Source organism: Coenobita brevimanus, chromosome 84 (genome assembly GCF_032717465.1).
Source record: "Coenobita brevimanus isolate Jiangsu-jjx chromosome 84, ASM3271746v2, whole genome shotgun sequence".
Lineage (NCBI taxonomy): Eukaryota > Metazoa > Arthropoda > Malacostraca > Decapoda > Coenobitidae > Coenobita > Coenobita brevimanus.
In genome coordinates, this window is record NC_137037.1 from 24,983,376 (window position 1) to 25,010,547 (window position 27,172).

The following is a 27,172-nucleotide window of genomic DNA, read 5'->3' on the forward strand; positions in this document are numbered from 1 at the left end:
CATGAGGATACACAGGATGGAGATGGTGGACTGTCTGCTTTCTCTGATTAATCTGCTAACCTACATAGCGTGAAAATAATCAACATGCTGTTAATTATAAGGAGAGTGATTATATGTATTTCCACTTGTATATAAAATTAGTAAAGAATAAATGTTAGCTTTACGAATTTGGTAATGAAAAGTTAAATTTGGTAATGAAAATTGAGGAGTTCAGTAATGTGGCCGTTGCAATCTGGCAACTCTGTTTCCCTGTCACCAACAGTCACTGCCTAACTTCGATCACGAGTAGATCCTTATTGCAGTGGATGCCACACGTGCTTATTTTTTGTGAATAAACAGTGAATAAACTGCAATACCTCCTCAGCAGACCACAAGGGAATTTACAGTGTTGTGCAGTGTCAAGAAATTAGAATTTAGAGTGCAATTGATTAACTGTGGAGTGCAAACTGGCGGTTGAAACTGGCAGTTGAAACAGGCATGATGCAATTAACAATGTGCAGTGTTAAACAATTATAACTCACAGTGCAAAGAATTACTGTAAGTGCAGCACAACACTGGATTACTGTACGTGCTTCAAGAGCATTTTCACCACTGCCAGAACCTTAGAGAAGGCGGCCACAGACATGCTGTAAGTACCCTGGCTGAGGTACAGTCACTTTTAATTCCTCATTCATTGGTTCCTTTTCATCTATTTCAAGCTTTATGTCCATTATTAGTGTGAATAGGGTCTTAAATAGGTTTAAATAGGTGCTATGCATGTCTGGTAGGGAGTTATTTAGGTGGCTTTCAAAGTTAGGCTGGGTTAGGGCCCTTAATTACCAGTCCAGCAGGCAGGGGCCCACTTTCCGGACAGGATCACTTTCTGGACATGCCTTTGGCTCTATTACATCGGATAGTGGAGGGATTAATGTATGTTCATTACATGATCTTGAAAATGCAATGATATGACATTCAGTCTGGGGCAAGGTGGGAGGATTCTAACTCAGTCATCCCAGCAAATGCAGTCACCGCTGTTTTCTCTCAACCTCGGAGAGAAATAGCGGGACTGCTCAGCTGCAGCATTGCCAGAAGTGATAATTATTGCAAAATGCAATATTTTGGCACACTTTACGATATGCAATTGCATGCATGTGATAAAGTGATAACTTTCATAATTTCATAATCTGAACAATAAATTGAGGATTGCAAAATTAACAAGTCTACTGTAAGCCTAGTACAACTGTAGGATTTAGTAACTTTTATGATAGCTAGTATTATAATCGGGTAGGTACTTAACTGTTAAACAAATTCAACAACATTAATTAATCACTCCAGATATAAATATATTAATTCCACAGTAATTACCAATTTATGTGAAGAAATGCTTTTGTTTACAAGTGCAAAAATTTTGATCAAAATGCAATAATTTTAACGATAACATGGGTTTGGGAATCTGGCAACGCTGCTCAGCTGGCAACCGCCAGGCCAGCTTCCCACCTCCATCACAACATTACCACCTATAGATGAGTGTTATGCATGTCTTAAATGTTTAATTAATGTGCGGTCATGTTATTTGCATACTATTTGCTCTTTCAGGTTGCCTTCTCTACAGTTCAGTAATACAGATATGTTTGTTGCATTTGGAATCATATATTTTAGCTTGAAAACTTGCCTTTGGTGGGGACCTTGTACCCAACCAGTATTTTACAATTAGTTTCATGTTTTGTTATACGAGAATTCATTATATGACTATGCCATATGGAACCTAACTGCTTGTATGTTTGGGATGTCCCTGTATCTAGATTTCAAGAAAGCATTTGACAGAGTACTACACCAAAGACATTTATGGAAACTGTACCATCAAGGAGAAATCCAAGGCAACCTGTTCTGTTGGATGCAAGATTTTCTCAGAAAAAGGGAAATGAGAACAGTACTAAGGGGAAAATTACTCATCATCGAGGGAAGTGACCAGTGGAGTAAGAGTTCCAGAGGGCTCAGTGCTGGCACCAATTATGTTTTTAATGTACATAAATGACATAGAATTAACAATGGAAATGAAAGCTATCTAAATATGTTTCCTGATGATGCAAAAATACAAAGGAGAATTACTAACACAGACTCTTGTAGAATGCTACAAGAAGAACTACATAAACTTCATGAATGGAGTGATAAATGGCAAATGGAAATCAATATGGATAAGTGTCATGTAATTAAGTTTGGAAAAAAAAAAAAAAAAAAACAGATTGGGATTATAAGTTAGGAAGTAATACAGTCCACATATCAGAAAGAGAGAAGAACCTAGGAGTGATTATCAATAACAGACTATCTCCAGCTGACCACATCAGTGAGAAGGTATGGAACACGTATACTGCTTGCTAATATGAGAATAGCATTCACATACATAAATGAAAACATGCTGAGAAAGGTAATAACATCATTCATCAGACCAACCCTGGAGTATGCATTAGCAGTCTGGAATCCTCATCTCAAGAAACACATAGATAAGACTGAAGAAGTTCAAAGGGCAGCTACAAGATGGGTACCAAGCTTAAGGGATCTAAGCTACGAAGAAAGACTAGAAAAACTGAATCTCCCTACACTACAGGAAAGAAGGAAAAGAGGAGACATGATTATGCTATATAAGTGCATCTCAGGGAAAGAGAAAATAGGCATAAATGAATATATAACCTATGGGGAAGCATTTGCAAGGGGACATTGCAAAACACTACTGTACATAAAAAGAGAGGTAATAAAAACATAAGGAAATTCAGTTTCCTGAACAGGGCAATTGATCACTGGAATGCACTACCAAATGAAACAGTGTGTGTGAAAACAATTCATAAATTTAAAGATATGTATGATAAAAATGGTTTAAGACACGGGACAGTACGAGCTTGACTCATTCCCACAAAGATACAATTAGGTAAGAATACAGTAATCCCTTTACTATCCGGACGTCCACTTTCCAGACTTCCCACTTACCAGACATTTTGGGCCCGGGACTTCGTAATCCCAAAATTGCCCCCCAAACGCAAAAAATTAAAAAATAATCCGAATTTTTTCTCACCACAATTTGAACTCGGCACACAACGCGGACCAGCTGTGTTTTGGTGCGTAGTTCCACCGACGTCCGCTAGAATGCCCCTGCATCCTCCCCACTTACTGCCCGTCTTTTGTTGTGAGTGCACATTCCTCACCATGGCTGTCCACGTGCTCGCTTTTGTGGTGGTGCCCTACCTGCTGCAGGCTCTCCTGTTCCTCTCCTGCCTCTTCTTCGTGTGTGTGATGATGGCCCCGCTGCCTGAGAAGAGGAAGAGAGTGGTTTTGACTCTGGAGAAGAAGAGGGAGATACCGGACAAGGTGGACGCAGGATGGTCGACGTCACGTATCCTCCGTGAGTTTAACCTGGCCCGCTCTACATTGTTTGATATCAAGAGATCCCGGGGCAAACTCACGCAATACACGGCTGAGTTCTCGTCGAAGAACAAATGCAACGTGGAGAGGAAGATGATGTTTACTCCCTGGTATGCAGAAATCAACTGCTCCATGTTGATTTCGTATCAACAACAACGTGTTACTGGTGTGCTGGTGCGTGGCACGGAGCTAAAGGCTGCTGAGAAGTTCGCAAGGCTTCACGACGCCCCAGACTTCAAGGCATCCAAGGGTTGGTTCTTCGCATTCAAGAAACAGCATGGCCTTTCCAACCGTAAGGCCCATGGCGAAGCTTTGGATGCCAATGAGGAGGGAATAGAGGAGTTTCAGCAGAATGTGAAGGGCTTGATGGATAGGGAGGGCCTCACTCTCGGTCAAGTCTACAACGCTGATGAAACTGGCTCTTTGCCAACGAACACTCTAGCCGAGGAGACGGAGAAGCATGTACCTGGCTGCAAGCTCTCCAAGCAACGGATATCTGCTTTGTGTTGTGCCATTGCTAATGGCATGCACCGGCTCAAGCCCGTTATTGTTGGTCGTGCAAAGCAGCCTCAGTGTCTTCGTCGGATGATGGATGTCCTTCCTGTCATTTGGTACTATTCTGTGAAGGCTGGGTTCACAGCCAAGACCTTCAAAGACTGGTTCCACCACCATTTCGTCAAGGAGGTCATCCATTACCAGATGGAGAAACTGGGAATCTAGCACGACCAGGTAAAGGCCCTCCTTCACCTGGACAATGCACCTGCACACCCGTCTGACAAGGAGTTGGAGTCTGAGAATGGCCACATTAGGTGCATGTTTGCCACCTAATACAATTGCTCTCATCCAACCAATGGACCAAGGAGTGATCATGGCAACGAAGAGGCTGTACCAAAGGAAGTTCCTCGATGAGGTGATGGTTGTTCTCGAGGACGAGGACGAGCGCAGAGAGGGATGGGACACGCAAGGCCAGCGGACTTTGGAAAACCTTCGCCGCTACAACATCAAGTCTGCAATCTACAACTGGGCCAGTGCATGGAAGTCCCTGACAGGACTCTAGAAAATGGTTGGTCTCGTCTGCTTCTTGGAATGGATGTGGTGCATGATTTTCTAGGTTTCGACGTGGCTGACTTCCATGCATGTTTCCGTGTGCATGGCGACGATGTTGATGTGGACGAAGAGCGTGGGTGGTTGGATGACGACGAGGGGGATCCTGGGTATTAGACCATGTCTGATATCGAGATCGCATCTTCAGTTGCAGGTATAAGTACCCAGCTTGATGATTCTGACAAGGACAGCGATGATGATGCAGACTCCTCTCAGCGTGCCACTACTCCAGCCATCCCCAAGCTGTGCACACCCCAGGAACACGTAGAGTTCGTTCTCGACTTCCTGGAACACCCGGACTGCGACAGGGAGATGGGGCCCTTGGGAATTGTGGAGGAAGTGCGCGCTTTCAGGCGGCGCATCATTAATCGCCAAAATTGTCGTTCTGTGCGTCAATCAACCATTGACAGCTTTTTCAGGCCCATGACCCCCGCTGTGCCCAGCCCTGGCTCCACACCAAGACAGGCCCTCATCTTCCAAGCCACAGCCCAGCACATCAGGCACGGTGGAGTCACCACTGGACGTGAGTTTGCACCTCTCTTCAGAGTCGTCTGCAGTGGGTAGTCCATCACCACGTCCCAGCGACGCGCCCCTAGGCCACCTGTATCAGTTACTCTCAGACTCCGACAGTGAATAAACAGCAAGAACTTGCCACCAGACCACACGGGGATTCACAGTGTTGTGCAGTGAAAAGAACAGTGCGCAGTGCTCAGAAATTAGAATTCTGAGTGCAAAGACCTAAATGCAGAGTGCAACACTGATTTCATGAAGGTAACAATGGAGCGCAAATAAGAACAGAGTGCGCAGTTTTAAGAAAATGGAATTCTGAGTGCAAAGACTTAGGTGCAGAGTGCAACAATGATTTCATTAAGGTACAATGGAGTGCAAGTAAGACCAGAGTGCACAGTGTTAAGAAAATAGAATTCTGAGTGCAAATGACCAAGTTCAGTGCAAGACTTCATATACTGCAGGTGCTTCAGGTACACCGTTTTACTGTCAGAGTCTAAGAGGAGGCAAGTTATTCATCGAGATGTCCAGGGACTTGTCAGTACCCAGATGTTTCATATTGTACTGTATTTTCCATACTTACCTCTAAAACCTCATTTCACTCTTTTTTGTCCCTTACTGGTGTGAATAGGGTCTTAGGTGCTATGCATGTCCAGTAGCGAGGTGAGGCGTTTTTCTGAGTTAGGCTAGGTTAGGGTCCATAAGTACCAGTCCAGGAGTCAGGGACTTGTTGTAAGTACTCAGAATTTTTTATATTGTATATACTCATCTCTAAAACCTCATTCCCTGGTTCCTTTGCATTTATTTCACTCTTTTATGTCACTTATTGGTGTGAATAGGGTCTTAAATAGGTGCTTTGCATGTCCAGTAGGGAGTTATTAGGTGTTTTTCTGAGTTAGGCTAGGTTAGGGTCCATAAGTAAAAGTCCAGGCGGCAGGGGCCCATTATCAAGACGGGACCATTTTCTGGACAATCCTTCAGCTCTATTACGTCGGATAGTGGAGGGATTACTGTAATTAGGTAAAAGCACACACACACACACACACACACACACACACACAGGTCTCCAACGGAGAAGGAGCTCCTTGTGGATCGTGGGGAAATAATTGCCCAATCAGCTTCGAAAAGGAGACCAGCCTATTGTGACTACGTGAATGAATTAGTGGTGGTCCAGTCAGACATTAGTAAAAAAAAATAAAAAACAGGTTTCGGTCATAAAGAGCACAAAACACAGTAGAAATACAATGTTTCCATATCGCTGCATCATGGCGGAGAGAGAACGTTCATTGTTTACCTCTCGTGGCAGGGAATTTGCAGGCTTCTCCGATGAAGATATGGGTAAAGGAATTACTAAGCTGAACCAAACAAGGGTAGCAGGAGTGGAGAAAATGGCAGACAGGAATGTCCAGGAGTTAAAAAAAGGTATGGTCAATAATTAGAGAGTTGCAGGAGTGGACCTTAGAGCAGGAGAAAGAGATCAAAGTACTGCAGAATAACTTGGAAAAAGTTTGGACATGCAGTGCTGAACAAGAAAGAGAAGTTACAGAATTAAAAGTGAGTAACGAATCTGTCTCAAATGAAATAAAAACAGCTCAAGAGGGAAAATAAGAGGTTGGAAGAAGAAAGGGAGAGGATGAAAAGTAAACCAGATAAGTATGAAGCAAAACCATGGATGCAAGATGAGCACATTAAGGAAATCAAGGAGCAACACAAGGGGTAGAAGAAAATTCAGGAGGAAGGAAAAGTAAATCTGAAAGAGATTATAGAACAACAAAGCAAGGAAGAGGTGAAGGAAGTGGTTAGGGTACTGAGAAATTGAGAATCTTTAGTCAAGGATGTAGCAGATAAGAAAAAAATGTGTGATAATTTCAGGAGTAAAAGAAAAACATATCACAGTAAGATCAGAAAAGGAAAGAGAAGAAATTTAAAGGTTAAAGAGATAATTTCAATAGCTATGGAGGGTAAAAATGAAGCTCAAGAAGAGACTGAAGAAGTGTTTAGGTTGGAAAGTACGAGGAAGGAGGGGCGAGGCCACTTAAGGCAAAGTTTAAGTCTCAGGTAATGGTAAATGAAATCATCAACAGAACATGGATATTATCTGACAAAGAGGGGTTCAAGAATGTCTGGATAAGGAGAGATGCAAATGAGGAAGAAAGAGCTAAAATAATGGAGGTAGTAAAGGAGGCAAAGGCAAAAAACAAACAAAGAACGGAGGAAGAGAGGACAGTATTTTATTGGAGAGTTATGGATCAGAAATTAAGGAAGTGGTACCAACGGAGAGAGGGAGAAAAGAGGGAATAAAAAACAAAGAAAAAACTTTGAAAGTGGCATATACTAATGCTGATGGTTTAATATCGGCAACGTTTAATACTGACAGGAGGAGGCTGTAGCACAAGCCAAACAGGGTGGTACTCCCAAGGGGAATGGGAATGCTGGTGACAGGGAGAGCTGGAGCTCCTGTTTCACTAGCTATCTAACCATCCCCCTTTGCTGACCTTTTCAGTGTGACAGTAACATGGAGAGTATACCAGCATACTCTCCCAAACATTTCCTCTATCTTATGCACTACACCACATGCACTTTACATTTCACACAACGTATCCCACTACGTTACAGGGATTGGCGCCAGCAAGGGCATGCGCCCAGAAAACTTTGTTCCCGCTACCTAGTGGCAGACTTCTGGGGGGAGGCATGATGGGGGTTCCGCCGGCATAGATCATGGGTCCAGGACAAGATGGGGTTCGAGCCTGTGCTAAAGCATACAGGGCATTGCGGTTCCCAGGCTGACGCTTCCGCCCGAGAGAGAGGGGCCCGAACCTGGGAGTAGCACCCCAGGAGGCTGCCATATCAGTGGGTGTATAATGGAGGGATAGTTGCAGTGCCAAGGCGCACTTGGAGGGTGTCCCTGCAACTGTCCTGGCAGGGTGACCCGAGGCCACTACCACAGCCACTGGTAAGCTGGTGGGCTAGGGGTCCCAGATCCATTGCCTGGACCTGGGACTGTGCAGTGAGTGGGGCCTGTGGTATGTCTATCCCCCTTTATTAAAAGTAACTATGACAAAACACAAGAATAAGTTTCAAAGCAAGCCTGAGGACAGTAAATCACCCAGGGAGGTGACGGTGGGTTCATGGAATGTGGGAAGTTTGAGGGGAAGAGCAGGGGAAGTCGCTGAGGCATTCAGTAGGAAGTGGGCGGATGTGGTGTGCTTGCAGGAAGTTCAGTACAGGGGTGGATCATCAAGAAAGATTGTTGGGAAGGACTGTTACTATAAGTTGTTTTGGCAGAGGGGGACAGACGGATATGGGGTTGTTGGTGTAATGGTTGAGGAGAAATGGGTGGAATATGTTATGAATGTTTTGAGGGTAAGCGATTGGATACTGGTAGTGAAAATTCAATTTGGCAGAAAGATAGCTGCAATTATATTGACATATGCTCCACATGCAGGAAAGGAAGAAGCTGAGAAGGATAGATTTCGAGATGATTTAATACGTGTAGTGGGTGGTATGCGGGATGATGAGATAGTGGTTTTGGCAGGGGACTTAACTGGTCATGTAGGTGAAGCAGCACAAGGTTATGAAGAAGTACATTGGGGGATGTGCGTATGGCATAAGGAATACAGAAGGGAAAGGATACACGAGTTTGGGGAGGCAACAGACATGATTGTGGTCAACACGTGTTTAAGGAAAAGTGAGAGTAGGTTAGTTATGTGTGAGTCTGGGGGAAATAGCAGTCAGACAGATTATTTTCTGGTTGGGAGGGCTGATAGGAGGTTAGTGAGGGACGTTAAAGTTATAGGAAGTGAGGAGTGGGTGCAGCAGCACAAACTATTAATTTGTGATATGGTGCTTAAAGAATGAGTGATTAAAAAGAGGACCTATGTACCAAGGAGGATAATATGGAAGCTGAAAAACCAAGTAGTAAGGGATGCCTTCTATAGCGAGATGAGGAGAGTGGTGGCTGAACAGGGAGCTGTAGACAGAGGCATTAATGAACAGTAGAGAGCCCTCAAGAACAATCTCTTGAGAGTTACTGATGTAACATGCGGTTGGACAAGAGGACCATCAAGACATAATGTAACTTGGTGGTGGGATGAGGGTGTAGAAGCTGCAGTTAAGGAGAAAAGAAGGCTTTTCTGGGAATGGAAGAAGGGTGTTAGCAAGGAGGAATACTTGGCTGCCAAGTGTAGGGCTAAAAGAGAGGTATACAGGGCAAAGTCTGAGTCACAGAGACTTTTACTTAATAACCTAAATCATGGGGAAAGGAAAAATATGATAATTAAGGTGGCAAATCAGATGAAGAGGGATAATCGGGATATTATGGGTGAGCAGTGTGTGAAGAATGATGAGGGAAGAGTAGTGGTGAACAGTCAGGATATTAAAGATGCATGGAGAGAGTACTATAGCCGATTGTTGAATGAGGAGATTGACCGGGACAGGGAAGGTTTGGAGCCAGCAGATCCAGTGTTTGGTCCCTGGCCTTTGATTGATGCTACGACTGTGAGTGAGGCAATAGGCAGGATGAAGGTGGGGAAGGCAGCAGGTGTGTCTGGGTTGACTGCCGAAATGTTGAAGGCCTCAGGAGATATAGGGGTGAGGTTAGTCACTATCTATCTCTATCTATCTGTAGCCCGACGCCCTAATCCCGCAAAGGGTGGCCGCAGACAAAACGCCTCCTAGTCGCTCTGTCACCCACCATTTGACTACCCTCCCCCCAACTCACCCCCCCCTCCCTCACATACCTCTCAACTCCATCCCTCCACCTCATCCTCGGTCTACCCCTCCCTCTCCCTCCCTCCACCTCACCTACATACACCCTCTTAGTCAGTCTTTCATTCTCCATTCTCTCCACATGTCCAAACCACCTCAGTGTATTTCTCCTAATCTTCTCAACCACATCCACATCCACCCCACAACGTTCCTTCACTTCTTCATTCGTCAACCTGTCCCTCCATGTCACTCCACATGCTTCTCTCAAGTAACTCATTTCCACTGTTCTCACTCTTGACTTGTTCCCCTCTTGCAAGGTCCACGCCTCGCTTCCATACATCAGGGTAGGGATCACAATACTCTCATGCAGTGACTTCTTAACTTCTATACTCACCTCCCTATTTCTCATCACTGCTTTCAGTGAAGCAACAACCTTCCTTCCCTGCTGTACCCTAACACGCACTTCATCCCCCAAAGTTCCATCCTTACACATCACACTACCCAAGTACTTGAATGCACTCACACTCTCCATATCCTCACCATCCAACCTTACTGTACATTCTGTGACTTCATTCCTCTCAAACACCATAACTTTACTTTTTTTTACATTAACTTTCAGCTTCCTCCTCCTACACACTGTCCCAAATTCATTCACCAAACCTTGCAACTCCCATTCATCTTCACTCAACAATACTGTATCATCAGCAAACAGCAACACTAGAATCTTCCAAATCTCACCCTCATTCATTAGAGCCACCCCCACTGTTAAGAGAGTAACTGACCTGATAAATATGATTATTTATGAGTGTGTTGTCCTAGATGATTGGCTGAAGAGCGTAATTGTAAATGTGTATAAAGGGAAAGGTAATGCCCTGGAAAGAGGAAATTATAGAGGTATAAAGCTTTTAGATCAGATAATGAAGGTAATGGAGAGAGTTTTTGAAGGTATGATTAGAGAAAGAGTGAATATTGATGAGATGCAGTTTGGGTTTATGCCAGGTAGGGGGACCACTGATGCCATTTTCACCGTCTGACAGCTTTAGGAAAAATATATTGGTAGGAGAAGGGATCTTTATTTTGTTTTTGTTGATTTGGAAAAGGCCTTTGGCAAAGTCCCTAGAGAGGTGGTGAAGTGGGCAATGAGAAAGCTTGGCTTGGAGGAGTGGCTGGTTAGGGTGGTTATGGCCATGTATGTGTGTGCTTGCACCCATGTAAGAGTGAATGGAGATTTGAGTGATGAGTTTTCCGTGAATGTTGGTGTGCATCAGGGGTCAGTCTTGAGTCCCATGTTGTTTATCATGGTATTTGAAGCCCTCTCATGTGACTTTAGAAACGGACTCCCGTGGGAGATGTTGTATGCTGATGATTTGGTGTTGATTGCAGAGAACGAAAGGGAGGCGGAGGAAAGGTTTAGGAAGTGGAGAGTTGGTATGGGGCACAAGGGCTTAAGGGTAAATGCAGATAAAACAAAAGTGATGATATCTAGGGTTGGTGGCAGTACTGTCAAAGACAAGGGAGAGTGGCCATGTGCAGTTTGCCACAAGGGCATGGGAAGTAATTCCATCTTGTGCGATGCTTGTGATAAATGGGTGCACAAGAGATGTGGTGGAATCAGAGGTAGACTGCGAGATAATGCTGATTTTATGTGTACGGCGTGTCGGGGAGACCAGGTGGAGATTGTCAGGCATGAAAGGATTGAACTTGCTGGTGAGTCTCTTGAGTGTGTGGAAGAGTTTTGTTATTTGGGAGACATGTTGTGTGCTGGAGGTGGGGCTGGAGCTAGCTCTGTGGCTAGGGTGAGAAGTGGTTGGAAGAAGTTCAGGGAGCTCTTGCCTCTCCTGACACTGAGAGGACTCTTCCTATGTGCTAAAGGGTCTTTGTATGCAGCAAGTGTTAGGAGTGTAATGCTGTATGGTAGTGAGACCTGGGCAGTAAAGGAGGAGGATATTCACCAGCTCAGACGAACAGAAATGACAATGAATAGGTGGATGTGTAGTGCGTCCCTGTGTGCAAGGTCTGGGGGGGCTGGGTTTACGATGGAAGAGCTGAGAGGTAGGATGGGACTGGAGTGTATTGGTGTTGTGATGAGGAGAGGTAGATTGAGATGGTTTGGATATGTGGAGAGGATGGGGGATGATTATTGGGTGAGGAAGGTGAGAAGTGTTAATATTGGGGATGGGGTTATGAGGGGTAGACCTAGACCTAGAAAGACATGGGACGAGGTCATTAAGTGTGACCACAGGGTTAAGGGACTTAACAGGGAGGCTGCAACAGATCGTTCAGCATGCAGAGCCGCCATTAGGTGACCAAGGCCAACGCATGCAAGCATGTTGGAGCCTTTAAAAACGAAACGAAATGAAACAAACGTTAGAAATCAACGATTTCTTGAGGATACATGAACCAGATGTTACGTGCTTTGTAGAGACCAAGTTAACGATTTCTTGAGGATACATGAACCAGATGTTACGTGCTTTGTAGAGACCAAGTTAAGAAAGGGTATTGATATCCATATGGGAGATGGTAAATATAAACTGTGGAGAAGAGACAGAAAAGAAAAAAGGGGAGGAGGAGTGATGATAGCAGGGGAGAACAACATAAATGTGGATACTGTGGAAATGGGAGAGGGTAGGGCTGATGTATAAATATGAAATTAGAAACTGGAGAGCATGGCAAGAGAGATATGGCAATAGTAATGTTCCTCCTAAGACAAGAGCATGGAATGATGATGAATATCAGATGTTGTAAGACTTGGTTAGTTATCTACAGAAAGTGACTGAGAAAAGCAACAATATAATACTAATGGGTGATTTTAACTGTAAAGTGAACTGGGAGGAATGGGACTCAGGAGGCAATGAAGAACTGTGGAGCACTACATTGTTAAATATATCAATGAATAGCGTAATGACCCACTGGTCAAAGAAGAGACACGATTTTGAGGTGATGAAACACCATCAAGACTAGATTTACTGCTAACCAAAGAACCTGACGTAATTGAATCTTTGAAATATCTGTGTCCTATGAGAAAAAGGGATCATGTGGTCACTAAGTTTCAGATGATAAAAGGGAACGTGGTGCCAAGAGACGAGCTTTATAGGCATGGAAGGTACAACTTTGGGAAAACAAACTTTACAAGACAGAAAATTTTTTGAAAATGCAGATTGGAGAAAATTTAGAGAAAGAAGAGAGATACAAAGGAAGTGGGATATCTTTTTAGACCCCTATAACTCAATCTATTTATCTATCTGTCTATTGCCAGACGCTTTAATCCTACATGGGGTGGCCACAAACAAATCGCCTCCATGTCGCCTTGTCCCCCGCCATTTAACTGCCCTTCTCCCAACTCACACCCCCTTCTCATATACCTTTCCACTCCATCCCTCCATCTCATCCTTGGCCTCCCCCTCCCCCTCTCCCCTTCCACCTCACTCACATACACTCTCCTTGTCAGTCTCTCACTCTCCATCCTCTCCACATTGCCAAACCAACTCAGTGTGTTTCTCCTAATGCTTCCTATCACATCCACATCCACACCACAACACTCCTTCACATCCTCATTTGTCAATCTGTCTCTCCATGAGACTCCACAGGCTCCTCTCAAATAACTCATTTCCACAGCTCTCACTCTTGACTTGTGTCCATCCAGCAACGTCCAAGCTTCACTTCCATACGTTGGAGTTGGTATCACAATACTCCCTGTTTCTTATCACTACTTTCAAGGAACCAGCAACCATTTTTCCTTGCTGGACCCATTCAAGCAGTGAATGCAATTGTGTTTGTGGTGGTTCCCTACCCTCTTCAGGATGTGGCTCTCCTATGCCGTATACTCTTGTGTGTGGTGATGGCCCCACCATCACCTGAGAAGCGGAAGAGGAAGGTTCTGACTCTGGAGAAGAAACATGAGATATTGGGCAAGGTTGACGAGGGGGCTGGACCACAGGACACATTCTTCGTGAATATGGTCTGGCCCGTTCAACACTGTCTGACATCGAGAAGTCATGTGACAAGTTTATGCAGTACAGACAGGACTTCGCTGAAAGCACACATCCGGGCGACAGGAAGGTCATGGCCCAGGCCCAGCACACCATTAATGACTGGTCGACACAGATGTACTCTCATCAGCAACGTGGTGTTGGTGTGCTCGTGCATGGGAGCAAGGTGAAGGCTGCAGCTGAGAAGTCTGCACACCTGCGCAACGTACATGACTTCAAGGTGCCTAAGGGATTGTTCTTTCGCTTCAAGCTTCACCATGGACTTACTGGCCCTAAGGCACATGGCGAGGCCTTGGATGCAGCAGTGGAGGAAATAGACCCCTTTCGCCGGAAAGTACAGCACCTGATCAAGGACGAAGGCCTTGCCCTTGGTCCAGTCTATAATGCTGACGAAACTGGTCTGTTCCACTGCTCCTTGCCCACCAACAGCCTAACTGAGGAAAGGGAGAATGTGCCTGGTCGGAAGTTGTCCAAAGAATGTCTCTGTTTTGTGCTGTGCCAATGCTAACGGGACGCACCACCTCAAGCCCGTTGTTGCTCGGCATGCAAAACAACCACCTTACTCTGTGAGTTGATGGATAGCCTGCCTGCTGTGTGGTGCCACTCTGTGAAGGCATGGTTTACTGCTAAGATCTTCAAAGATTGGTTCCACAGGCATTTTGTCAAGGAGGTTATCTGTTATCAAACGGATGTCCTTTGTATCGCTCATGACCAGCTAAAGGCTTTCCTGGTCCTGGATAATGCTCCCGCACATCCGTCTGAGAAGGATTTGGTTGCTAAAGACCGGTGGATTTGGTGCATGTTCCTGCCACTTAATACGACTGATCTATTTCAAACAACAGACCAGGGTGTTATCGTGGCTGCCAAAAGACTGTAACGCCAGAGGTTCCCGAATGAGGTGATGGTGGTGTTGGAGGACGAGGATGCGGTCGAGGACACATGTGTGGAGCAGACCTTGCAGAATCTTCGGCGTTACGACCTGAAATCTGCAGTGTTCAACTGGGCAAACACGTGGAAGGAAGTCTCTGAAAACCCTTGAAAGCGGATGGTCTCGTCTTCTGGAGGGAACCGAAGTTGAGCATGACTTTGAGGGTTTGACGTGGATGATTTCCACAGCTGCCACTGAACAGCAGGAGAGCAGGTGGACGTTGACGATGTAAGGGATTGGCTGGACGACAACGACAGCGATCCTGGTTATCAGACCACGTCTGATGAGGAGATTGCCACTGCTGCCTCTGTGGGCACGGAAGAGCACAGTGGGACTGACTAGGACAAGGATGAGGACCCTGACTTGCAGCCCTCTGCAACTTTTTCAATCCCTCATCTCAGTGTCCTCCTTGGTCATCTGGAGGGGGTGCTGGAGTATGCTGAACACCTGCACTGTGACAGGGAGTTGGTGCTGCTCTGCCTGGCAATGGAGCTGCGGGGAGCCCAGGATGCTTTCATCCTCCGGCAGAATCGTCGGTTCTATCGTCAAACCAGGATCGACTCCTTCTTCAAGCCTGCGACCCCCACAAGTGCCAGCCCATTCTCACCACCACCACCACCACCACCAGCTCGTCTTCCACCTTCGTCATCAGACCTGCAACTGAGCATGTCGACAGCTGCTGAGTCTCCGCTGAACGTAAGTTTGTGGCTGTCTTCAGATTCTCCTGAGGTGGGTAGGCCACCATCGCTGCAACGTACGTCACCAGTCATCGCCCACCTCCCGCATGTTGAGAAGGAGAAGGAGTTATGAGACATTTGCTAGGTGCAAATATTTGCCACTAGACCATATGGGACAACTCTACACCTGATGGAAGTGTATAGGTTAAGAAGCCTGTCTGCAGTGCACTGGGTGGTAAGTACCCTAACTGAATGTTTTTTGGCAGGTAACTTTAGGTTTCTTTCATAATCTCCTTGGTGTTAAAATTTAATTAGGATAATCCTATGTATGTTTTCATGTCACAGTATGGGAGAATGACCTGAAAACAGCGCCAAAAATAGAAGGGGTACTGTACAACCAGAAGTGTTTAGGTAGGGTGTTATTTGGTTTACAATGTTTTTTTTGCACGGTTTTCTTGATGCTGAAAATTATTTTGGATAATGGTATGTATGATCTGATGTCAAAATGTGGCACAATGACCGGAAAACACTGCCAAAATAAGGAGGGGTACTATACATACAGTATCGATTAGGAAGAGTGTTATTTGGTTTATAGTCAATTTTCTGCATGGCTTTCTTGGTGTTTACCATTACTTTGGATATTGATATGTGTGTCTGGATGTCTAAATATGCCTGAATGATTGGAAAACACTGCCAAATTAAGAAGAGGTACTATACTAATAGGTTAGGTATAGGTTGGAGGTGGGTCTAGGTAGGGTCTAGGTATGGCAGGGGAATAACGTTCCTTATCCATATGTTGCTACTACCTGGACACACCTTTGGCTCTATTATATCCGGATAAATGAGGGATGACTGTAGCGTGGAAAGGAAGAATATGATATTTAAGTTGGCAAATCAGATGAAAAAGGAAAACAGGCCTATCACAGGTAAGCAGTGTGCGAAAAATTATGAAGGAAAAGTAGTAGTGAACAGTGATAATATGAAAGACGCCTGGAGAGAGCATTATAATCAGTTGCTGAAGGAGGAGTTTGACTGGAACAGGGAAGGTCTGGAGTCAGCAAATACAGTGCCTGGCCCACAGCCTTTGACTGATGTTGCTACTGTGGGCAGGACAATAGTGGTGATGCAGAAAATGAAGGCAGAAGGTGTGTCTGGGTTGACTGCTGAAATGCTGAAGGCCTCAGGATATATAAGATTAGGGATAGTCGCTGACAATAAATACGATTACTGGTATATGAGTGTGTTGTCCCAGATGACTGGCTGAAGGGTGTGACTGTAAATGTCAACAAGGGGAAGGGAAATGCCCTGGAAAGAGGAAATTATAGAGGCATAAAACTTCTGAACCAGATAACGAAGGTAATGGAGACAATTCTAGAAGGTATGATTAGAGAAACAGTGAATACTGATGAGATGCAATTTGGGTTTATGCCAGCCAAAGGGATCACTGATGCCATATTCATTATTCAACAACTTCAGGAAAAATATATAGGAAAGAAAAGGGATCCGTACTTTGTTTTTGTTGATTTGGAGAAGGCCTTTGACAGAGTCCCGAGAGAAGCTGGTAATGAGAAAGCTTCAGAATGAAGAGTGGTGGGTTGGAGTGGTTATGGCTATGTATGTGGGTGCTTGCAGCCAGGTAAAAGTGAATGGAGATTTGAGTGATGAGTTTTCCATGAATGTTCGTGTGCACCAGGGGGTCAGTCTTGAGCCCCTTGTTTAGCATGGTACTTGAAGCTCAATCACGTGACTTCAGAATTGGACCCCCGAGGAAGATGCCGTATGATGATGATTTGGTGTTGGTTGCAGAGAATGAAAGGGATGGAGAGGAAAGATTTAGAAAGTGGAGAGATGGTATGGGACACAAGGGCTTCAGAAAAATGCAGATTTGAATTTCATTAAAAGCAGACTTTCCTGATCTACCAGATGACCCGCCGACATGTCGTAAAAATACCCCCGCTAATACCAATACACCAGTCCTGTATGAGACAGCCCTAGCATATATTCAATATGGACGGTGGGTGTTAGCGCCGAAGTGGTGACATGTGGAGGTGTAGGAGGACTACTGGGCCTTGGGATAGGCTACTGCCTCCAAGATATAGGCACTGAAGCCTTTGCCCAGAGTCGGACAAAAAAAAAAAAAAGATAAAACAAAGGAGATGGTATCTAGGGCTGCTGGCAGTGCTGCCAAAGAGACAGAGAGTGGGTATGCGCAGTTTGCCACAAGGGCATGGGAAGTAATTCCATCTCGTGCAATGTTTGTAACAAGTGCGTGCATAAGAGATGTAGTGGTATTAGAGGCAGAGTGCGAGATAATGTTAATTTCATGTGCGCCCAGTGTCAGCGAGCGCATGTGGAGATTGTCAGGCTGATCTTGCTGGTGAGTCTCCTGAGTATCTTAATCTTCTCCTTTCGGCTCTTCCCTTAGGAGTCGCCACAGCGGATCACCTGTCTCCATCTTACTCAGTCTTCTGCATCTTCTTCTCTTACACCTTCCACCCGCATGTCCTTCTTCATTACATCCATAAACCTTCTCTTTGGCCTTCCTCTCATTCTCCTGCCTGGTAACTCCATTTCCAGCATCCTCCTTCTGACATACTCCTCATCCCTCCTCCGCACATGTCCAAACCATCTCAGTCTCGCCTCTCTAGCTTTGTCCCCAAACTAACTTACATGCGCTGTCCCTCTAATATGTTCATTTCTAATTTTGTCCAACCTCGTCACTCCTAGTGAAAAACGCAACATCTTCAATTCTGCTACCTCCAACTGTACCTCCTGTCTTTTTGTCAGTGGTACTGTCTCCATTCCATACAACATGGCTGGCCTCAGTACAGTCTTATAAACTTTTCCTTTTATTTCGGCAGAGACCCTTCTGTCACAGATCACTCCTGTCACCTTTCTCCCCCAATCCATCCCGCCTGCTCTCTTTTTTTTTACCTCTCTACCACATTCTCCGTTACTTTGTACAGTTGACCCCAAGTATTTGAATTCATCTACCTTTGCCACCTCTACACCTTGCAACCTCACGGTTCCCCTGTCATCTCTCTCATTTACATACATGTACTGAGTCTTGCTTCTGCTTACTTTCATTCCCCTTCTATCAAGTGCATATCTCCATCTCTCAAGCTCTGCCTCAGCTTCCTCCCGGCTCTCACTACAAATCACAATGTCGTCTGCAAACATCATTGTCCACGGAGGCTCCAGTCTAATCTCATCTGTCAGTCTGTCCATCACCATTGGAAACAAGAAGGGGCTCAAAGTCAATCCTTGATGCAATCCCACCTCCACCTTAAAACCCTCAGTCATTCCTACTGCACATCTCACTGCTGTTACACTATCGTCACACATGTCCTTCACCACCCTCACGTACTTCTCTGCCACTCCTGACTTTCTCATATAGTACCACAGCTCCTCTCTCGGTACCCTATCATAAGCCTTCTCCAAGTCTATAAACACACAATGCAACTCATTCTGGCCTTCTCTGTACCTCTCAATCACCATTCTCAAAGCAAATATGGCATCTGTAGTGCTTCTCCCTGGCATGAAACCCAATTGCTCCTCGCAGATCCTCACTTCTCTTCTCAGCCTAGCTTCCACCACTCTTTCCCATATCTTCATTGCATGACTGATCAGCTTTATACCTCTGTAGTTGCTGCAGCACTGCACATCACCCTTGTTCTTGAAAATCGGAACTAGAATACTTTTTCTCCACTCCTCCGGCATCCTCTCACCCTCCAGGATTTTATTAAACAATCTGGTAAACCACATCACAGCCATCTCTCCTAAGCTCCTCCATGCTTCCACTGATATGCCATCTGGGCCCACTGTTTTGCCATCCTTCATCCTCTTCATGGCATTCCTCACTTCCTCTCTGCTGAGCTCTTGCACTTCGTGACTCACTACCTCCAACTCTTCCAACCTTCCCTCTCTCATATTTTCTATATTCATCAACTCTTCAAAATACTCCTTCCACCTTCTTAGTACACTCTCCTCACTTGTCAGTACATTGCCATCTGCATCCTTTATCATTTTAACATGCTGCACATCCCACCCAGATCTGTCTCTCTGCCTGGCTAATCGGTACAGGTCTTTTTCCCCTTCTCTACTATTCAACTTCTCGTACAGCTTCTGTTATGCCTTTTCTTTTGCCTTAGCAACCTCTTTCTTGGCTATGTTTCTCGTCTCCTTATACTCCTGAATGATTTCTTCATCCCTGTGTCTATCCATATTCTTCTTTGCCTGCTTCTTCCTATTTATGCTATCCTGTACTTCCTCATTCCACCACCAAGTCTCCTTGTCTTCTCTCCTATGTCCCGATGTCACCTCAAGTACCTTCTTGGCTTTCTCCCTCACCACTTCTGAGATAACTGCCCATCCGTCCTCGTTTTCCCTGCCTCCGAATGCCTGGCTCACCTCATCCTTAAATTTACTACTGAAGTATTGCTCCTTCAGCTTCCACCACCTAATCCTTGGTTCAGCTCTCACTTTCCTCCTTGTCTTCACTTTCAAACTCATCTTTCCAACCAACACCCTATGCTGTCTTACTACACTCTCCCCTGGCACTACCTTACAATCACTGAATTCTTTCAAATTGCATTTCCTACATAGGATATAATTTATCTGCGTCCTCCTTCCCCCACTCTTATACGTAATCCTGTGCTCCTCTTCCTTCTTGAAATAAGTGTTTACTACAGCCATCTCCATCCATTTTGAAAAATCAACAACCATCTGATCCTCAGAATCCTCTCCCCAACACTGTACCTGCCTATCACCTCCTCATCACCATTACTTCCTTCTCCAAAATGCCCATTCAAATCTGCTCCCATAACCACTATTTCCTCCCTGGGTATGCTCTGAATCACTTCCTCTATTTCACTCCAAAACTCTTCCTTTTCCTCCAAGTCACACCCCACTTGCGGGCCGTATGCACTGAGTGTGTGGAAGAGTTTTTCTACTTGGGAGACATGTTATGTGCTGGAGGTGGGGCTGGAGCTAACTCTGTGGCTAGAGTTAAGTGTGGCTGGAAAAAGTTCAGGGAGCTGTTGCCTCTCCTGACACTGAGTGGGCTCTCCCTCTGTGCTAAGGGATCTTTGTATGCAGCATATGTTAGGAGTGTAATGCTGTATGGTAGTGAGACCTGGGTAGTAAAGAAAGAGGATATTCACAAGCTCAAATGTACAGAAATGATAATGATTAGATTGATGTGCAGTGTGTCCTTCAATGTGAGACCTGGGAGGAGTTAGTTTACGATGGACAAATTAAGAGGAAGGTTGGGACTGGAGTGTACTGATTTGTGATGAGGAGAGGTAGATTGAGGTGGTTTGGGCATGCAGAGTGGATGGGGAATGACAATTGGCTGCAGACGAGAAGTGTAAATGCTGGGGGTTGGGTTGCAAGAAGCAGACTGAAAAAGACCTGGAATGAGGTCACAGAGTGTAGCCTCAGAGTATGAAAGACTTAATAGGGAGAGTGCCAGAGATCGAGCAGCATGGAGAGCTGCCATTAGATGACCAATGCTGATGCACGCAAGCATGTTGGAGCCATTATAAATGAAACAAACCATGAGGAGTCAGGGCAGTGTCTTGTGGTTGGTGCCAAGCAATCTTACATCAAGTCTGCTATTTTTTCCTCAAAATTATCATCAAATCAGGTCTGGTAAGCACGACAGGTGTCATAATTTGTTTATCATTGTCATTATGGCAAATCATCGTTCAACGATATACATTATCGTCCTATGAGGTATAACTGTGTAAAAGAAGTGTTATTCGGCTGAAGGGCCTCACTTCATCAATATAAGGATATTTCTCTTTCTTGCTTCTTTCAGATGATTTTACTCTGTATAACAGTGATTTTAGGCACTGGAGGGGTTAGATAAAATTTTTTTTAGCTTTTTCGATAAAGGAGACTTTTACTTTTTTGATAAAGGAGACTTTTACAAAATTGAATTAATTCATGGAGAAACGGCAAAATGAAATAAATAAAATATGGTGATCTCTTATACGGTAATAATGACTCCTTTTTGAAATTCTGTTAACCGGAAAGTAAATTGTGGAATTCCAGTGATACCTATAGCTAATGCTTATATGCCAGTTTCTCCCATTTTTCATAACCTATTACAGTAAACTCTAAATTATGTGGTCTAATTCAGCCAAGCCCTATGCCAGATGTTGCAAAACACTGGATATTGTAGAGTATCCCCCATCTGCTCAATATTTGGCACTGAGCCAGATACTGCGTTATTATCCGTCTCAACTTTCTATCCTAAAAACTTTCCCATGAGTAAAATATGAAAATTAAGCATAAAATACAATAAAGTAATGATAGAATACAGAAATACAGCGCTGGCTGACTACTGCTTACAAGTAAGCTGACACAACTCGATGCCGGATATTGCAGAGAACCTCTGGTCATGTCCTGTTTCGGCACCGAACATTGCATTAACAGAGATGGGCCAGCAGTGCCAGATATTGCACTGGACCAGATATTGCGATGACGGATAACTGAGAGTTTACTGTACAGTATAAAGAAAATGTGATATTTTGAACATCTCCCTGAACTATAACAAGGAAAACATGTATATCATCTGACTCATTCTAATGATGTACTGCATATTACAGTGGTTTATATCTGCTACTTCCAGATGATTTTATTCAGCTTGGGAGAAATTTTTTGAACAGGAGGTGTTAAACATAGACTTCATTAACCCCTTTACTGCCCAAGATTCATCATAAACTGAACAGAACTGTCTCGAAATAACAAGAATATAATGGTAAATATATTGTCAGACTGATGAGGCAAAACTTCCCAGTATCCTTACCTTATTAAGAAGGATAACATTCTCTGTAGCAGTGCGATGAGGATACTTTGGACTGAGCTGAAAGCCATTAATATCGACAACAAAGAGGAGGAGTTTGGTCCGCTCCACATGGCGCAGGAACTTGTGGCCCATCCCCACGTTGGCCCATGCCCCCTCAATCAGGCCAGGCAGATCAGCCATTGTCATCTGACGTCCATCATCATATTTAAGCATGCCCAGGTACGGCTGGATGGTAGTGACTGAAAAAATAATTTTAATTAATCCATCCATCCATCATCCAATCCTACGTCGCCCCTTAGAGGAGCATAGGAACCCAGGGCTAGGCAAGTTGGTCCTGATATTTAAGACAGGAGTGACCAGCCTCACTCATCCCTGAGTGGCATTAATATGAGCAATAAATCCCAACCACCTCTTGGATATAAACCTACACAGGCTCAATCCAATTGAAGCACCTTAATTACCCACTAAACCACCAGGTGCCATAATTTAGTTATATGGTTACCACCCAGCATAGTAAATGGTTTCCTGGTGTACAGGAAACCATTTGGCTTGTCACTCAGTGTAGAGTCACCCACAGGCAGAAGGAAGATGAAAAAGTGAAGGAATGAGAGAGAGAGTAGAGGGAGTGTAAAGTCACCCGTAAGAAGAAGCATGAGGAAAGAGCGAAGGAAAGAAACACAAAAGAGGAAGGATGGACGAGAGGAAAGGGCAGACACTCAAAGCAACCCTACACCGAGTGAGTGGATGGTGAGTGCCCCCACCTACCACAGTTTAAAATAACAACTAATAATAAACAAATGGATGATAGACAGATGGATTTAATGACCACTGCAATTACAGTATAATACGGTACTTCTAATATCGTTCATCATTCATCATACATCCATCGTCCAATCCAGTTCTTCACCCATCAGGAACTTAAGGGTTTCGGGCTAAGCTATTCAGTCCATACATTGAGGGTGACTGGCATTATGAGAAGAAACCCAAACAACTTATGGCTGACATCCAACTGGAGTGTCTTAATCTAATAAATTACCAGGCATCCACTTGTTGGTTATATGGTTACCATTCAACACAATCAATGGTTTCCTGGGTTACAAGCCAATTACTGGCTTGTCATTTAGTGACAGTGTGGTCATTTTTGTTGTTAGACTTTTGCTGATTCTCTTTCTACAGTATGTGTTTTTTTCTTGATCTCTGGACCCCAGCTCAACCCATTCTTAACTGGGCAAAGAGGTCTGGATGATGAAAGTGATGACAACAATGATGATGATGATGACGATGACAAGACAATGGTGACAACGATCATGATGACGACAATGATGACAACGATGATGATGATGATGATGATGATGACTGATGACAAAGATGGTTGATGACTGTGATGATAAAGAAATTTCATTAAAATGATTTTCACTGGTCTTCCTTTAAACCCAATGATAAACTAAAAATACAGTAATACCTCGATATACAATACCCCTAGGTGTGATACCCCGGCTTAACGATGGGGGTAGAAATACCACCATATCCCACCTAATGATTGCCAAACCCCAGTTTAACAATGGGTTTTTATTCATTTATTTTTTTTTTACCTACCTACCTACCTACTGCCAGACGCCATAATCCCGTAAGGGGTAGCCATTTGACTTTGAGTTAGTTGTTTTACGGGGAGGGGCACTAACCCTCCACCAACCCACTTGTTGACACGTAGGGAGCATGTATGGTTTGGTTATATGGTTACCACCCAGCGTTGTAAATGGTTTCTTGGCTTACAGGAAACCATTAGGCTTGTCACTCAATGTAAAGCCACCTGTAAAGGAAACAAAAGCAATAAGAAGTGACAGGAAAGATGGGAGAAATAGGAAGAGAGGAGGGCAGGCACAGAAAAAGAATGATTTTTTTTTGCCAATTTTGATATTTTAGTCTAAAACTGTGTTCAGGCTGATTTATAAACTGTTTTTAGATACAGATTAATGTCTTTTAGCCATAAGCGGGGTGAACATGTCATTTTGGGGTACAGTTTACTAAGCCTGATTTTTTTCCAGACTTATATTTGATGATTTTCAGATATTATTTGTTGGTTTTTGTGAGTTATATACAGGTGTTAGGCTTAGGTTAGCTTCCTTGACAGGTGTCAGGCCATTTAGATTGGCTTTAAACTTCTTTTTGGGCTCATTTGGGTGGGTTTTGGGCTTGGTTTGGGGGAAAACTCAAGGCTGGTAAACGCTCCACATTGCTTTACGTGTTAAAAGTACCCTGATATACAATACCCCGCTTTACGATGGGGCTTTACCTAACCAATTACATCATTAAACTGGGGTATGCCTGTATACCCTTCCTAATACCATCAAACCATTTGTGACTGGGATAGCTCTAGCATATGTCAGTATTTATGTATGGTTCTGTACTAGTGTCCAAATGTCGACAGACAAAATGAAAAAAATAAAATCTTTTAGCTTTTAGGAGGTTGCTTTTGGTGATGTTGTGCCCCCTGGTGCATGTGAATGTGAACCCTGTGGATTGTACACTAAGGCTGCCTTTGTCCTGTGGTCCACCATCCTCCACTTAAAGTATAAGGAAGGAGTTAAGAGATAATCGTGTAATTGGCACTGAATAAAAGCGTCCCTCTCTAGCTCACCTGGGAGGATTACTGTTCTGGGTATTAGGGAATGGGTTATGTACAAGAATAGTCTGGCCACTTTAACTGGGCAAAAATTATCCTCTTCATCTCAAATGCTGAGCTATGGCATAAAATTCATACTTACCAGGAAGTGGTTGTATTCACAATGAAGTGCTCTGGAAAGGATGGAGAAAAAAAAAGAAAAAAGAGAGAAAAAAAAAGGAGTCAAGCCATAGACTACATTCCAGAGGCAGAAAAAAATAACTTACATGGGTAGCTTGCAATCTTGGGCTTGGCATTGGATATGGCCCTGAGGACTGTAGATTTGCCAGCATTTGGAAAGCCCACCAGCCCGATATCAGCAAGCAGCTTCAACTCCAAGGTAATATTCAATGCCTGTGATGGTGGGACAGTAGTAGTATTGGTAAACAAAATGAAAAACTATAACGCACATTTGGAAAACCTGTTTTTTCATTACCTTCTAAATGGGTGTGTAATTCATCCATGTGAGCGTTTCATGGCATTGTGATATCAAGACACATCATCATTATCATCACCATCATCACCTCTTTTTCTCATCAAAGGATGGAGTGAGATAGGGTCCAGAATGCAAGGACAGTGAAAGCCAGATAGAGGGAGAACTATCAACAGCATGTCCACTGAGATAGGCTAGACATTCATTCTCACACCATTCATGTCACTAGAATCCTGGCTCTACTAACAGGCCTAACCATCTGCAGATATACATTTTCTTCTGTCATTCTCCAATTTGTACATAGCTGACCCAAATCCAACTTGCATGAAATTTGACTAAACTTGTACAGGCTAATCTCAACTGAAAACTCTAGGATTGTCTAGAATTTTCAGAGTTTGAATAATTTTTGCCTTATGTATCTCATATCTGTGACCTGTATTTTAGCAATGCTACAGTAAACCATGATGAGTCACTCTTAGCTAAATAAAGCTTTTGACATCAGCTGAAATACAATAATTATACTAGTGATTACCCAACCAGATGACAGTTCATGTATGCTCTAAAATAATTATGCTTAAAAAACCTTACTCCAATAAGAGGTAATGTACTTGTGGTATAGTTAATAACCTGCTCTTTGCCACACTTCCAGTAAGATGCTATATTTTTTTAATCTATCACCAGACAATTTTATTCAGCTCAGGAAAAACATCTTCTACTAGCCAAATTAGAAACTATCTATCTCTATCTATCTATTGCCAGACGCCTCAATCCCGTTTGGGGTGGCCACAAACAAATCGCCTCCAAGTCGCCCTGTCCCCCGCCATTTCACTGCCCTGCTCCCAACTCACACCCCCCTCTCTCATATACCTCTCCACCCCATCCCTCCATCTCATCCTCGGCCTCCCCCTCCCTCTTCCCCCCTCCACCTCACTCACATACACTCTCTTCGTCAGTCTTTCACCCTCCATCCTCTCCACATGGCCAAAAACAATCTCCATTAATCTTACTTTATGATTATATCCTCGTTTTTTATATTCTTACTAGTGCTGGCTTATGTATGAACTCCTGTTCTGAAAGGTCATTAACCCCTAAAGTCCTAAACGCATCAATTGATGCAATTTGAGTTTTATGCCAAAATGCCTAATCACATCAATTGAATGGGGCCTGTAAAAAACTGTGGAGAGCTTGCTCCACCCTGATTATGACATACATGGCTTCAGGCCAATGAGAACTCACCCCTGATGTGGCGTGAGGGGGGACTGGACCAACCCGGGCGGTGGGGGGCACCTCTCGGCCGCCTCCATGCCACCCTCTACTCCACTCCCTCACTCCCTCCTTGTCCCCCATCTATCCTCCCACCACCACCTGCATCCTTTCCCACGCTCTCTTGCCTCTCCTCCCTCCCTGCTAGCCTTGTCCCCCCCCCAAACCCCACCTCATCCCTCCCTCCTTGTCCCTCACTACCCTCCCAACCCCCAGCAGACCTCCGAGAGTGATCAGGCCTGATGTACGTACCAGTTTCATATTATTTCAACTTCTTCCCAAATATACACCTCGTCTCCCCCACCAAACCCCACCCCATCCCTCCCTCCTTGTCCTTCACTACCCTTCAAGCCCCCAACAGACCCCCGAGAGTTTTCAGGCCTGATGTATGTACCTGTTTCATATTATTTCAACTTCTTCCCAAATATACATCTAGCCTCGTACCCCCCCAAACCCCACCCCATCCCTCCCTCCTTGTCCCTCACTACCCTTCCAACCCCCAACAGACCCCTGAGAGCTATCAGGCCTGATGTACGTGCCTGTTTCATATTATTTCAACTTTTTCCCAAATATAGAGTAATCCCTATAGTATACGGATGCCCACTATCTGGACTCCCCACTTACCGGACATTGTGGGCCTGGACTTTAGGAACCCAAAAATGGCCAAAAAAAGAAAAAAAATCCCCCCCAAATCC

At 44.3% G+C, this 27,172-nt stretch overlaps 1 protein-coding gene across 2 annotated transcripts in view; it reads right to left on the bottom strand.

The window, feature by feature from the left end:
- The window catches only part of LOC145410222 (GTP-binding protein 10), a 364,639-nt gene that overhangs the window by 103,716 nt on the left and 233,751 nt on the right, over positions 1–27,172 (bottom strand). For both annotated transcript variants that reach the window (XM_080280440.1, XM_080280441.1), the window contains exons 5-6: positions 25,009–25,135; positions 22,120–22,358 (exon numbers count right to left, since the gene is read on the bottom strand). In XM_080280440.1, coding sequence (XP_080136566.1) covers positions 22,120–22,358; positions 25,009–25,135 — 366 coding nt within the window. The remainder of the gene's footprint in view (positions 1–22,119; positions 22,359–25,008; positions 25,136–27,172) is intronic.